This window comes from Anopheles gambiae, chromosome 3 (assembly GCF_943734735.2).
Source record: "Anopheles gambiae chromosome 3, idAnoGambNW_F1_1, whole genome shotgun sequence".
In the NCBI taxonomy this organism is placed as follows: Eukaryota; Metazoa; Arthropoda; class Insecta; order Diptera; family Culicidae; genus Anopheles; species Anopheles gambiae.
This window is the reverse complement of record NC_064602.1, coordinates 32091173-32104605: the sequence shown is the minus strand read 5'-3', so window position 1 is coordinate 32104605 and position 13433 is coordinate 32091173. Positions and strand designations below refer to the sequence as shown.

Below are 13433 nucleotides of genomic sequence, written 5' to 3'. Positions count from 1 at the left end.
CTGTACGCCTTGTAAGATAACGCCTTGTAAGAAAAGTACACAAAAAAGAAACGCGATTTGATAGAACAGCTTGCGTTTAGAGCGCTTCTCACCTGCGCAACATCGCACCAGCACCTCATAATGACTACGAAAGGTACGTCTTCTGTTTTTTTTCGCTTTTTTGTTGCCTTTGTTATGTTCAAGCGATCGGTTCGGTCAGTTCAAGGATAAGCTTAGAGAGGTTCAGGTGTTTCTAACCTATTGCTTCAGCAACAACAAAAAAAGTGTGCAAGCGCAAACGCAACAACAAACACATTGCGTCAATCGCGCATCTGCAGCCAAAAGCGCGCGTGGAGAGAGGCACACGTGTTTACACACAGACAGAGAGGGGGGGGGGGGGGAGAAAACACTATTAAATTCCATGGCTTTTGCCGCCCCAAAAATGCCAGTCAAAAATGGTTTGTTTAAATCTATCCGTAATAGAGCGGATAATACACCAATTCCGTCTTGATATCAACAATCAATAGCATTTAGCCGGAGTGCGCAACCGTTTAGGGAGTGGGAAATGGGGGAGGTTTAAAACTGCCCCATCATTAAACCTCGCGGGGAGACCACTCTGTTTGTGTGTGCCTGATTGTGCATGCAAAAGTACAATCCGTCCACTTTATCTTCAACCAACACCAACACCAACATCACAACCGTTTAAGTCGAATGATGATAAAACCAACAACGGGTTATGAGTATGTGTCCTCCCCCCCGCCCCCTCCGACGCGTCTGGGCCGCGGACGTGCGCTTCGGTTTTCTTATGATTATGGCCAATTGAGCATTGTGTTCAACCTTCAGACGGCAATGTTTGCATAAATGTGGTTTGATTTGTTTCTCGTGTCCGCCTCTGTGTGTGTTTCGTGAGCAAATAAGCTCCACTTATTTGTGGGGACGTTTGTTAGTACCATCACGCAACGACCGACGCTCCTTAACAACCACCACCACCAACCAAAACCCCGATGCTAATTCCCAATCAATTAAACATTCACAGAGCTTCCGGATTTTCGGTGAGTGTGTGTTAGTCTTTGTTTTTATTCTTCCCCCTTGGTCAGTTCGTCTTCTTACCTTCGTACACCGTAAACCGGGGCCGGTCCCGATTGACCCACTGCACGCTCTTCAGCCCGGCGTCCACCTCCCGGTTCAGCTCCTCGTACCGCGCGAGCATGGCCGTGCGCGTCCGCTCGATCAGCTGATCCAGATCGGCCTTCGTCAGCCCGGCGGTCGGGATCGGCTCGAGCGTATCGATTATCACGTGCCCGTCGTCGAAGATGTGCCGCTTCGACTGGATGAAGTACATGTGCGAGAAGACAACCGGCACGATCGGGACCTGCGCCTCGATGGCCGTGTGGAAGGCACCCTTCTTGAACGGTAGCATACCGCGCTCGGGATAGCGCGTACCCTCCGGGTAGATGTACATCTTTGCGCCGTCCTCCGTCAGCATGCGCTTACACCGGTCGAACGATTTCATTGCGGAGGGGCGGTTTTTACGATTTATGTACTGCACACCCGCCAGCCATGCGGTCGGGCCGAAGGGGAAGAGAAACAGGAGCTCCAGCTTGGCAATCGGCACCACCTTGCGCAGTATGTCCCAGAGGATCATCATACCTAGAAGCAAAACAAAAAAAGAGGGAAGCGATATTAATCCAGTTATTTACAAAAAATCGATGAGAACAACGCTTTAATTCCCTTAACACACGTAACCGGTGCAGCACACACACACACACACACGCCACAGTGGGTATCGATTTCCGAGGGAAGGCCATGGGAGAGGTGGGTTGAGATATTACAACATCAGACCACCACGAAAGCAACCAAAGTTCATTAACAAGATCCGTTATCGCCTTAAAATCGATCCGTTATCGCCTTGGAAAAGGGGTTTATATATTCAAACCCCAAAGTTCCACCTGCTGATAAAACCACGCGTGTGTGTGTGTGTGTGTGTCACACCACACCCTCTTTCCCATTGTTTCACCCTCACCCAATATATCCATCGAGGACTGGTGGTTGGTGAGAACGATGGCACCTTTCGCCTGGCGCAGAATTTGCGCATTCCGCAGCTCCCACGTGATGCCGAGCAGCTTCGAGGCGCGTGCTATGACCGTGGCAATGATTCTGTGCATTATTTAAAACAATAATTAGTTATATATCTTTTTTTTAAACCCCCCGGAAAGGCTCACCGGCAGTTGTCGATGTTGCGCGGCCGGAGCAGCGAGAACGGCGCAAACAGTGTGGTGAACGATTGGGTCGCGAAGTAAATCATGCCGTACTTGCTGTAGTACTTAATCTTGTTGCCCCGCTCGCCCAGCTTAGAGAGGACGGTTAGCAGCACGAATATGCCAAAGCAGGCGGCACACGCGTACAGGTAGTAGCGCACAATCCATCCTAAAAAAGGAAAGGAAACTGGTAAGTAAAATGAGCCTTATTTCTTTAATTCACTTACCTAAGCTGCACAGAAAACACCCGGCCATGGTGTACCAGTGCTATTGTGTGTGTTACTGCGCCTGTAGTAGCAAGCCGACTATGTCATCCCAATGCGAGTGCGACCAGTTCGGTAATGTTGTTTTCGGCGGTGATAGCCCTCCCGAAAATTGAACGATCGGTCTTGTTAGCGGGCCTGATAACCAGCATCAAGAGGGGAGCGGGGGGGCACACATAAATTGGCGCACTTCATCCTCCCTTCCCCTTCTGATAAGGTTATTACTTCGCGCCGAACGTCACACCACTCTCCCGCCGGTAGCGACATTATCGAACGTATCGCGCGCGCGCGCTCGCTCCTAGGTGACGACGAGACGAGTTAGACGAAAACGTTCCCAAAATGCCTATTATCGACGTGTTAATCTACAGCGTGTTTTCTTTCCCCCATTTAACGTTAAGTACCGGCGCCGGAAAACGGCGTCCAATGTGGCGCTTTTTTGCTGCTCTTTCTGTGATTTAATTATGTATTTTTTTTTTTTGTTCTTTTTTAACCGTGATGAAACACAGGTGGTGTGGTGTAAATAGAGGATTTTGCTTACACATCAATCGCAATTAGTCTAGTTGTTTTTTTGTTGTAAGTTGTTACGCTACACCTGTCCGCGAGATCTGTGAAGAGTAGCGGGCGACAGGACGAAGTGTGTCCCTGTGCTAAACGTAGTATCTATACATAAATAAAACATTTATAAATATACGCTAAACGTTACCGAGAGACCACTATGGCGCGCAGGGGTTTAAAAAGGATTACACTATACACAATTAAAGGGAAGTTAGTTAGTTTAGACGAGCTTAAGATCGAAGAGTCTTGGCCATTGACTGGAGTGTTTGAAAATCCATTATCTATACTTGTATGTTAGTAGCGTACACACTTTGCCTTTTGCTTTCAACAGCGTTTTAAAAGATAACTTCCCCATTTACTGCTGCTTTCCCTCTTAAAATCGGATCTTCTAATCGCTAACCAATAAGTTTAATAAGTATTCTAACTTGCCTAAATGTAAGTGAAGGGGAGGAGAGTATTTTAACTATACAATGAAGAGCAGTATGCCCAACACTTTACATCCGAAGCGACGGGTCGACCCCCAGCAGCGCCCCATCATCGCCACCCATCATCGAGTACAGCAGGGAATGTTGTTGTGATGGTGGCTGTTGCTGTGGCTGTTGTTGCATCGTTGGCATCGCCATCTCCTGCACCGCACCGTACAGCGGTGCGCAGTGCACCTTAAGATGCGACTCGTAAGCATCCTTCCGCACGAACCGGGCCGCACAGGTGGGGCAGGTGAAGTGTCGCTCCGCCTGCTGATGGATGCGCTCGTGCCGGTGCAGCTTGTCCCGCCGCGAAAACCGCTTCCCGCACGTACCGCAGCCGAACGGTTTCAGCTCGCTGTGCGTTTGCTGGTGCCGATCGTACTCGCGCTTGCCGACGATTTGCTTCCTGCACACGGGACACTCGTACGGGCGCGTGTCTACCTCGGCCGGGTGGATGGCCTGATGTGCGCGCAGGCTCGCCTTACTGAGGAACCGTTTCGGGCACTTGGTGCAGCTGTAGATTTTGCTCGACGGTGGAGTCACTGCTACAGGTGGTGGTGGTGCGGCTACGGGCTGCACGGGAACGTAACTCGGTGGCTGTTCGCTGTGTACAATCGGTTCGGAGGCTTGCAGCAGTTGCGCCGGTTGTGGTGGTGGAATAGGAGCAGTTACACTCAACCCAAATGGTGCTGGTTCCTGCTTCACCATCTCACCCATCCCGAACGGCAACGGTTTCCCCATACAGTACCGCTCGTGATCGTACAGCTTGTCTTTCTGCGTGTACACCGCACCGCACCGTATGCACGCGTGCTGCGTTTCCTGCGCATGATGAAAGCTCCGGTGGCGTATCAGATCCGCCTTGTTCGCGAACGATCGCGGGCACAGATCGCACCCGTGCGGCTTCACCCCCAGATGGGTGCGCATGTGCTTCTTGAGATTCGTGTTGCGCGAAAAGCTCTTACCGCACTGGTCGCACGCGTACGGCCGCACACCGGTATGCACGAACGTGTGCTTCTTCAGGTCGGACCGCCGCAAAAAGCCCTTATTGCACTGGATACAAATATAGGGCCGGGTGACCGCGTGCGAATCCCGTATGTGCGTAATGAGAAACATCCGGATGGAGGTTTTGTACTGGCAGAAGATGCACGCGTACGGTGCGAGCAGATCGTGATCCTGCATCTCGTGCAGCTGGCAGGCGGATGCGGCTGCGAACGCCACGTCACAGTACTTGCAGGTGAAGACGACCGTTTTTTGGGGCGCCGTGTTCGACGCTGCCGTGTGGAAGCTGGTGTCCGGCAGCCCGTTCGGCGCTGTCCCACCCGGCGCTGTATCACATTTCAGTTCGTCTTCCTCCTCCTCTTCTTCCTCCTCGTCGCCTTCGTCTGCGTCGGAGCCTTCCGGCTCTTCCTCTTCGGCGTGCGGTTCGGGCTGTAGTGCTGCTGCCGGATCGCCACCATTCACCACACCACTCGGCTCGAAACGATGCGGCAGGCTATCGTTCGAGCTTTCATAGTCCCGCGATGGATCAATTACAATCATTTCCATCTCCTCATCCTCATCGTCGTCCTCTTCCTCCTCCGTTTGCTCGCCAGTCGGTCCCACTGTCGGACCATCCTTCGTGTGCAGTATGTCTTCCTCCCCGAGCAGTAGCTTCCGTTCGTTTTGCTTGCAGCGCTCCCGGAAGGCGGCAAAGTCGTCCACCTTCTCCAGACACGGCTTGCAGATCCATCTCGGCAGCGTATCGTGCTGTGTGACCTACAAAATGCAAACAAAAACAGGGATGAACCACACACGCACTTCCCAAACAGTAACGAATCACTTACATCCAGCTGCAGACAGCCCTGTATCCGCCCGGCCAGTGACTCTCCGCTGTGTGGCGTCTGCTGCTGGGCCGCGAAAATGTCCACCAGCTCCCCGTCCCGTCCCAAGCACAGCCGGCAAAGTTGCCGCTCCGCCGTTGCAGCCGGCCCATTAGCGATGTTCATCCCCAGTTGCAGCGGTGGTGGTGGCGGTGGCGTCGTTCCCTCCTCAAGCATCCGGGGACAGTGTTACTCTTCGTACTGCCGTGTGCGCACTTTGAGCCGTGTTTTGCCTTCACCATCAGCACATTGCTGTTGATTTTCCGCCGGCGAAGGGTGTACCGCCCGCTTGCCACCTGCTTATTGCACAATTCGTTCCAGTGAAACGGCACCGAGGAGAAGTTTTTTTGTAGGAAAAAGCCACAAAAACACAACAAACAAACAGGGACGGAGCTGCTGCTGCTGCTGCTGCTGCACACAAATAGCGTACGCAAACGTCAAACGCGCTACGCTGCCAAACATACAGTGATAGACGGATGGAACGCAACGCTGCTGTGTGTATTGATGTGACAAAATTTTAATTTTTGTATAAAAAAATATTTTCAATGTGTATTGGATTGGTAGAATATTAAGTTTTCAGTTATTTGAATACTATTTTTGTAGAATTTCAATTTTCCGTACCAAATTTAGTGTTATTTTTATTGGCATTCACTGTGTGCTTGGTACAGAACTGACAGCACGAAAAAGACTGTGCTAGGTACACGGTGCTTACAGCATGGTGTGACTGAGGGTGTGGAAAACCAAGATGAATACTGACAGCATGCTGGTTTTGAAATTGTCGTTACAGTTTTCCAATGATTTCTGTTAAGTTTATTCATGAAAATATTGTAAAAAAAAATATTTTTGAAAAATTTTGCTTTCAATGTAGTAAAATCTGTTCAATTTTACTTTCTTAAATTATTGTGGACACAAGTATAAAACGCAAAGGGGAAAAAGACAAGAGCAATGCCCGATTAAAACATTTCTCATTAATCATGCTTTCAAGGTTGTTTTCTCATTTTACTTCACACCCGAAAACTCCTTCAAAAACGCTCTCAAACTAATCGCCACAATCCGTTCCGAACTTGTTTTCATTCACAAAATGACGTCATAAAGCGGTTTGCTGAGCTTTTGAATGAAAATGCACGTGCTTGATCCGGTCTGTCGACGTTTGAGAAGATCGCCACCCCGTTTAAACCATTTATCATCATCCCCTCCATCGGTATCCCACCACCTGTGCCCATATCGTAGCCGTTACAAGACGGCGACAAACCTAAATGTCGCGGAATAGCTGATGAGTTCGGGCATCCCTCCCCCGTTTGCGCCACGAGCTGATCAAGATCCACCACCACCTGGAGACGAGCAGACACTAACGCGTGATCATCTCCGCGCCGCACCTTTGGGAGGCGAACAGTTTAAGCTCATCCTCCAACGGTAACAGACACGCGTGGCTTGTACAGTGCTGTGAAGTGATTCGCGATACTTAGACGAAGCTTAGAACCATGTTGTCGCGTGGAAAGATCGCCACCGCGATCGTGCTCTGTACGATGGCACTGTTCTATCACGGTAATTACTCAACATTTCGCGCATTTCTTTATCGCAAAAAAACGGGGGAAAACTCGTGACTTTTCCAACGATGTCAAGGCCATTTCGTTGCGTTGTGTGTAAGCTCCCATCAAAAGCGAAAGTGTGCAAAGTGTTCGCGTTCCCGTTAGGTGCCGGAGAGGGGGGGATAAAATTGTGGGAGCGATCGTGTAATCGTAAGCGCATTTTGCATGCAGCGTAATTACGTTCCGTTCTAGCCGCCCGGTGGTGGGTATTCGTTCTTCAAAGGTTAGGAAATTTTTGATTAACAACGATTAACGACGTACCAAAGAAGATGCACCACGCTGGGGCATTGGAGACGTGCGTTTTCAAAGACGTGCGGTGGGATGAATCTTTGGTTGTTTGAACGATACCGGTTTACCTTGGACGTGGGAAGATGAGCCCCACATGTGTGTTGGATGAGAGAAGGGAGGCGAATATGCAGGCATCTCCACCGTGAACAACAACATCCACGGGGGGTGGGGCATCATGTATAAATACCGCTCAAGGTCGAATATTTTGAAGCTTTCCTGTTTGTTTTTTTTTTCCTGGTGGGCTTTCAGACATTTGCATGATTTGCATGAGGTTCGTCGCCATTAGTCACGGAGAAGGTGTTAATTTTAAACTCCGATGCAGTCGCCCGTGGAGTGACATTGAACGCCGATTTAATGTGGGACGGAATATTAGACGTTAATTATAATCGACCAGGAAACGGAACAGCATCAATTCGCGTGATCCCGTGATCAAGTCATCATACATAGTCAAAAATTCAATGTCCTCCAAAATGGAGCTTTTTGTGTAATCTTCATACGTCTTATCTTTACTATCACTATCTTTCGCATCGCTTCACAGCACAGAGTCAATCGTGTCCGGAGAAAAATGGTCGCTATCCCGTCCCCGACCAGTGTGACGCATACATCGAGTGTGTGGTAAGTGTGGTTCCGACTCCGACGATCATGTCTTGGCCTAGCAACTTCACAGTAACGCTTTCCCTCTGTAACAACAGGACGGTGAGCCACGGCGACAGCTCTGCCCGGACGGGTTGCTGTTCAACGACAAGGTATCGCTCTTCACCTACCCCTGCCAGTATCCGATCGACGTCGACTGTGGTAGCCGCACGCGCACGCAACCCCCCATCCCTACGGAGGACTGTCCGCATCAGTTCGGCTACTACAAGGTCGGTGATCGGGCCAACTGTGGACAGTTTAAAAACTGTGCCGGTGGTACCGCCTATGTGCTTGACTGCCCCACCGGGCTAGCCTTCAATTCGGCCACGTATCAGTGCGATTGGCCCGATCTGGTGGAGGACTGTGATGCGGAGGCGTACCTAGGCTTCAAGTGTCCAGCGCAGGCGCAGGGTCTGGTGCAGCCGGTACGATTCTTCCGCGCGCCGAACGATTGCCAGAAGTACTTCCTGTGCGTGGACGATAGGCCGCGGGTGAACTTCTGCGGACCGGAGCAAGCGTTCAACGAGCTGATCAACGCGTGCGACGGTGTCGCCAACGTGACTGGGTGTGCTTAGGGCCGCTTCACAGCGTGGACATCTACTTTCTAATACTCGATTTACGATGACTTATTAGGATTAATAACAACATAAACAGAAGGATGTAGTTGACACCTCACGATCGCAGCAGCAGTATGAATAAAGCTCGCGATCACCAAGAGAATACACGCGGGGGAAGGTTTTCCATCTGAAATTGACTAGAATATGGGAAGTACCGAGAAAAAGGGAGAATGAAGAGGTCCTCCGGATTATATCTTGCATCCTTCACGATCACCATATAGGGTAGATATCTCCCGTGCAATCGTTTTTTGTATAAACGCCCGCTGTTTTGCTTGCTGATGCGGTCGGTTCGCTTGCGCGATCGTTTTAATTCCGGGCCGATGAACAAGAAATCCATTATCCAGAACGTGAAAGTCGTAACCTAGAATGCACATAATGAAGCCCTAATAAATGACAGAAAGAAACGAATTAAATATGATTTCTTTGGGGTATAAATGATCAAAGACCAAACCTGTGTCATCTTATCCGCCTTGCCTTCCCAGCTTAACCGCTCGTCGTACTCTGGCTCGTGCTTTGTGCCGACGTAGATCGGTTCCCAGGATGCGTACGCACCTTCCCGTCGTGCCGTCACATGTATGTCCATTGTGTAGTCATCCTTCACTACCGCTAGCCATTCTACGTAGCCCGGAACCGTGTGACAGTTGGAGCATATCTTCTCGTGAAACTTTATCGCATCACCGCTTTGGAGATCCTCGAGCAGGTGGGCCTTATCCACCGGTACAGGGACGTCTTCTGCGACCTCAAACACTGGCAATACGTAAACGGAGGGGCTGTGCAGTGTGTACTGGTAGAAGGGGTGCGCGATCATGCGCAGGAACATCGGGATAAAGTTGGGATTTGGGTAGAGTTCGATGTCGCTCGCAAGTACAAAGTGTGTTCCGGCCGCACTGCGCGCAATGTTACGACCCACGTTCACAGGGTAGGTTAGGTTGTTGGCTGCCCGGAAGGTAGGTATTGAGGTTTTAACGTTGCGGAGCAGTGAATTCCAGGCGTTCGTCGCATTAGTGCAATCCACGAGAGGGACGGATAGCAACTCCCTGTAGTACGATACTGGCCGCGTGGGAAGATGCTCAAACTCAAAGTAAAGATGAAAGCTCACGAAGTCACGCACCAGCGCTCTCTGCTCGTGACACTCCAACAGATATTGGATCAGAGCTACCGATCGGTCAAGGTCGACTCCCGGCGCGTACAGTGCGATACTGACCGGTGCCAGCCAACGTTCCAGCAACGGGACCACATTCTCCAGGAAGGTGTAGTCACCATGCGTGGTGTAGGTTATGGTTTCATAGCAGTGAACAATCCGCTCTGGAGCGTAGAAGTTACGCAGAAGGTAGTGATCGCCGTGCGTCTCGAGCTGGAATCCATTCGACGGGGTGTTGCAGTTCAGAATCGTTCTACGAATCGCAAAGAGAAAGAGAGGAAAGAGAATGAGCTCAACAGTTAAAGTGTCGCTAATTGTATCAATCAATAATGGCTTGTGTGGAAAGATTGATAGAGGGTTTGGGGTGCTCTTATCGCACTGTTTGATAAAAGCCTGCAAAAGCCGTGCAGCTCTAAATGCACAACCGGTAAAGCAATTCATTAAAAGTTTCCTAAAAAAAAAGTGGAGAAAAAAATCATTCATAAAGACGCCTTGTCATGATGACGCTGCACATTGCCCTGTATCATGGAGTGTATTTTTTGGGGTCTTAAACACAGCCAAAACAAGTCGCTTATGCCCTCACCAACTGATAACAAATGTCTGATTAGGGTACAGCGTGGTAAAACATTCACCGTGCAAATAACTTCAGCCGGTTCCACTACCTCTCCAACCTCCACACTACATGGAGTGGAGATGTTTTACAATCAACACACAATGTCCCTCACACACTCGCCCGGAATATCACTGCCGGAAGTACTTACTTGAGACGGCGCAGCAGCGCTTCGTGGGAGGCTCCCTCCAACAGGTACTGGTTGCGTGCGTAGTTCCGATTGCCGTCCGCCGGAAGGTAGTAGTATCCGAGTAGATAGAACAGCACAAAGGACAAGATCACCAGTAGCAGCACCGTCCGGAGTACTGCCGAGCGGCGTGCAATCATCTCCACATCGTGTGGACGCAGCCGCTTACAAGATTTCGAATTAAATAATGGACTACTTGATTCACTCGGTGGAATGTTTCAAATGGTTAGGAGAAGTTGGCAACGTTGCTATGGAGGCTTCGATGACTTAATAAGATTAATAACAACAATTAAGAAGGAATGTAATAGGCACCTCACGATTGCAGCAGCAGTATGAATAAAGCTCACGATCATCCAGAAAATAAGGAGGCGTGTTTTCCATCAGGAATTGACTAGAATATGAAAAATACGGGAGACTGGGGAAGTCCTTCGGGTTATATCTTGCATCCTTCCCGATCACCATACATAGTAGATATCTCCCGTGCAATCGTTTTCCTCATAAAGGCTCGCTGTTTCGCTTGCTGGGGCGGTCGGTTCGCTTGCGCGATCGTTTTAATGCCGGGCCGATGAACAAGAAACCCATTATCCAGCACATGGAAGTCGTAACCCAGGATGCACATAATGAAGCCCTAATAAAGGACAGAAAGAAACGAATTAAATATGATTTCTTGGAGGTATTGAGAGCAAAGACCAAACCTGTGTCATCTTATCCGCCTTGCCTTCCCAGCTTAACCGCTCGTCGTACTCTGGCTCGTGCTTTGTGCCGACGTAGATCGGTTCCCAGGATGCGTACGCACCTTCCCGTCGTGCCGTCACATGTATGTCCATTGTGTAGTCATCCTTCACTACCGCTAGCCATTCTACGTAGCCCGGAACCGTGTGACAGTTGGAGCATATCTTCTCGTGAAACTTTATCGCATCACCGCTTTGGAGATCCTCGAGCAGGTGGGCCTTATCCACCGGTACAGGGACGTCTTCTGCGACCTCAAACACTGGCAATACGTAAACGGAGGGGCTGTGCAGTGTGTACTGGTAGAAGGGGTGAGCGATCATGCGCAGGAACATCGGGATAAAGTTGGGATTTGGGTAGAGTTCGATGTCGCTCGCAAGTACAAAATGTGTGCCGGCCGCACTGCGCGCAATGTTACGACCCACGTTCACAGGGTAGGTTAGGTTGTTGGCTGCCCGGAAGGTAGGTATTGAGGAGTTGTCGTTGCGGAGTAACGAATTCCAGGCGTTCGTCGCATTAGTGCAATCTACGAGAGGGACGGATAGCAACTCCCTGTAGTACGATACTGGCCGCGTCGGAAGATGTTCAAACTCAAAGTAAAGATGAAAGCTCACGAAGTCACGCACCAGCGCTCTCTGCTCGTGACACTCCAACAGATATTGGATCAGAGCTACCGATCGGTCAAGATCGACTCCAGGCGCGTACAGTGCGATACTGACCGGTGCCAGCCAACGTTCCAGCAACGGGACCACATTCTCCAGGAAGGTGTAGTCACCATGCGTGGTGTAGGTTATGGTTTCATAGCAGTGAACAATCCGCTCTGGAGCGTAGAAGTTACGCAGAAGGTAGTGATCGCCGTGCGTCTCGAGCTGGAATCCATTCGACGGGGTATTGCAGTTCAGAATTGTTCTACGAATGGGAAGAGAGAAAGAGAGAGGAAAGAGAATGAGCTCAACAGTTAAAGTGTTGCTAATTGATTCAATCGATGACGGCGTGAGTCAACCGGCGTGTGTGAAGAGAGCTTGGTGGGGGTTAGAGGTACTCTTATCGCACTGTTTGATAAGAGCCTGCAAAAGCCGTGCAGCTCTAAATGCACAACCGGTAAAGCAATTCATTCAATGCTGCCTCCAAAAAACCTGGAGAAGCTAAAAGCATGAAAAAGCCTGGTCATGATGAGGCAGCATCATGTGACGCTGCACAATACCCTGTATCGTGGAGTGTTATTTGGGGCATTAAACAACGCCAAAACAGACCGACTTCGCCCTCACCAACTGATAACAAATGTCTGATTAGGGTACAGCGTGGTAAAACATTCACCGTGCAAATAACTTCAGCCGGTTCCACTACCTCTCCAACCTTCACACTACATGGAGATGTTTTACAATCAACACACAATGTCCCTCACACACTCGCCCGGAATATCACTGCCGGAAGTACTTACTTGAGACGGCGCAGCAGCGCTTCGTGGGAGGCTCCCTCCAACAGGTACTGGTTGCGTGCGTATTCCCGATTACCACCCGCCGGCTGGTAGTAGTATCCGAGTAGACAGAACAGCACAAAGGACAAGATCACTAGCAGCAGCACCGTCCGGAGTACAGTCGAGCGGCGTGCAATCATCTCCGCATCGTCCGCACGCAACGGCTTATAGTTTGCTGTCATCTGATCGTTGTGCGATCAAACTAGGAGCTCTCGTAACAGCGGGTTCAAGTCTGATGTCTTTTCGGACGTACAAGCGAGAGAATTCCAATGTCTGGCGTGCAATGCATGTACGTTACACACACACACACACGGACACAAGCACGATTGAAAAAGGGGGAGCAGAATTGATTGAAATCGTTCAAACTTTGCTCTCTCTCCTCCTGCTGCTGCTGAAGCTCTCTACCAACGACCACTCTAACACATCGATCACGTCCACAATTCAACAAATAGTGCGCCTCGATGCGGTGACAAAAGCATCACAAATTAACACCTCGGAATAGGCAGAAGGGGGGGCCTTATGGTTCACGTCCGCCGCTGGAGTCGTACCGCACAGCGTCACCGTTGTCAACTGATTACGGTAGGTTCTGAATGATCGGTTAGTGAGACCTGGCCAACCTGGCTGGCTTATCGTACGCTCACTCGCTCTTTCGCTCTCTCATTGCGATACTCAAACGGTGTGTGCACCGATAAGATAAGGGTGGCGTTCAGTTTCATATCGGAATTTTTACCACCTCCCTTCACCCCGCTGCTGTCTGTGAGACGGCAATCAAGGGTGAACC

General features: G+C 50.1%; 5 protein-coding genes across 5 annotated transcripts; 1 reads left to right on the top strand and 4 right to left on the bottom strand.

Moving 5' to 3' along the window:
- Nucleotides 1–1049: 1049 nt before the first annotated feature.
- On the bottom strand, nt 1050–2699 carry LOC1271312 (1-acyl-sn-glycerol-3-phosphate acyltransferase beta). The gene is made up of 4 exons (XM_061657948.1): nt 2465–2699; nt 2202–2406; nt 2003–2136; nt 1050–1629 (listed from the first exon to the last, which is right to left on the bottom strand). Exons 1-4 carry the CDS (start codon nt 2490–2492, stop codon nt 1073–1075), a joined length of 924 nt encoding a protein of 307 aa, XP_061513932.1. The 5' UTR covers nt 2493–2699; the 3' UTR covers nt 1050–1072.
- Nucleotides 2700–2932: 233 nt separating this feature from the next.
- LOC133393341 (zinc finger protein 467-like) lies at nt 2933–5840 on the bottom strand. Its single transcript, XM_061657943.1, has 2 exons — nt 5346–5840; nt 2933–5277 (listed from the first exon to the last, which is right to left on the bottom strand). Exons 1-2 carry the CDS (start codon nt 5556–5558, stop codon nt 3550–3552), a joined length of 1941 nt encoding a protein of 646 aa, XP_061513927.1. The 5' UTR covers nt 5559–5840; the 3' UTR covers nt 2933–3549.
- An 807-nt stretch (nt 5841–6647) lies between these two features.
- LOC1271310 (protein obstructor-E) lies at nt 6648–8611 on the top strand. Its single transcript, XM_310082.4, has 3 exons — nt 6648–6926; nt 7797–7873; nt 7951–8611. Exons 1-3 carry the CDS (start codon nt 6863–6865, stop codon nt 8464–8466), a joined length of 657 nt encoding a protein of 218 aa, XP_310082.4. The 5' UTR covers nt 6648–6862; the 3' UTR covers nt 8467–8611.
- LOC133393342 (beta-1,4-glucuronyltransferase 1-like) lies at nt 7736–10586 on the bottom strand. Its single transcript, XM_061657947.1, has 3 exons — nt 10411–10586; nt 8960–9902; nt 7736–8891 (listed from the first exon to the last, which is right to left on the bottom strand). Exons 1-3 carry the CDS (start codon nt 10584–10586, stop codon nt 8697–8699), a joined length of 1314 nt encoding a protein of 437 aa, XP_061513931.1. The 3' UTR covers nt 7736–8696.
- A 293-nt stretch (nt 10587–10879) lies between these two features.
- Nucleotides 10880–13229, bottom strand: LOC3291965 (beta-1,4-glucuronyltransferase 1). Its single transcript, XM_061657946.1, has 3 exons — nt 12617–13229; nt 11142–12084; nt 10880–11074 (listed from the first exon to the last, which is right to left on the bottom strand). The coding sequence occupies exons 1-3, from the start codon at nt 12832–12834 to the stop codon at nt 10880–10882; spliced, it is 1356 nt and encodes a 451-aa protein (XP_061513930.1). The 5' UTR covers nt 12835–13229.
- Nucleotides 13230–13433: the final 204 nt, after the last annotated feature.

What these genes read in the sequence shown, in the direction of transcription:
- LOC133393341 (XM_061657943.1), bottom strand. Translation starts at nt 5,558, where the DNA reads ATGCTTGAGGAGGGAACGACGCCACCGCCACCACCACCGCTGCAACTG. An exon ending in AGGGCTGTCTGCAGCTGGAT is followed by an intron (nt 5,278 to 5,345) that starts GTAAGTGATTCG and finishes TGCATTTTGTAG; the next exon opens with GTCACACAGCACGATACGCT.
- LOC3291965 (XM_061657946.1), bottom strand. Translation starts at nt 12,834, where the DNA reads ATGACAGCAAACTATAAGCCGTTGCGTGCGGACGATGCGGAGATGATT. An exon ending in GCGCTGCTGCGCCGTCTCAA is followed by an intron (nt 12,085 to 12,616) that starts GTAAGTACTTCC and finishes TCCCATTCGTAG; the next exon opens with AACAATTCTGAACTGCAATA. An exon ending in AGGCGGATAAGATGACACAG is followed by an intron (nt 11,075 to 11,141) that starts GTTTGGTCTTTG and finishes GTCCTTTATTAG; the next exon opens with GGCTTCATTATGTGCATCCT.
- LOC133393342 (XM_061657947.1), bottom strand. Translation starts at nt 10,586, where the DNA reads ATGATTGCACGCCGCTCGGCAGTACTCCGGACGGTGCTGCTACTGGTG. An exon ending in GCGCTGCTGCGCCGTCTCAA is followed by an intron (nt 9,903 to 10,410) that starts GTAAGTACTTCC and finishes TGCGATTCGTAG; the next exon opens with AACGATTCTGAACTGCAACA. An exon ending in AGGCGGATAAGATGACACAG is followed by an intron (nt 8,892 to 8,959) that starts GTTTGGTCTTTG and finishes GTCATTTATTAG; the next exon opens with GGCTTCATTATGTGCATTCT.
- LOC1271312 (XM_061657948.1), bottom strand. Translation starts at nt 2,492, where the DNA reads ATGGCCGGGTGTTTTCTGTGCAGCTTAG. An exon ending in GTGTTTTCTGTGCAGCTTAG is followed by an intron (nt 2,407 to 2,464) that starts GTAAGTGAATTA and finishes TTCCTTTTTTAG; the next exon opens with GATGGATTGTGCGCTACTAC. An exon ending in CGCAACATCGACAACTGCCG is followed by an intron (nt 2,137 to 2,201) that starts GTGAGCCTTTCC and finishes AATAATGCACAG; the next exon opens with AATCATTGCCACGGTCATAG.
- LOC1271310 (XM_310082.4), top strand. Translation starts at nt 6,863, where the DNA reads ATGTTGTCGCGTGGAAAGATCGCCACCGCGATCGTGCTCTGTACGATG. An exon ending in GATGGCACTGTTCTATCACG is followed by an intron (nt 6,927 to 7,796) that starts GTAATTACTCAA and finishes ATCGCTTCACAG; the next exon opens with CACAGAGTCAATCGTGTCCG. An exon ending in ACGCATACATCGAGTGTGTG is followed by an intron (nt 7,874 to 7,950) that starts GTAAGTGTGGTT and finishes CTGTAACAACAG; the next exon opens with GACGGTGAGCCACGGCGACA.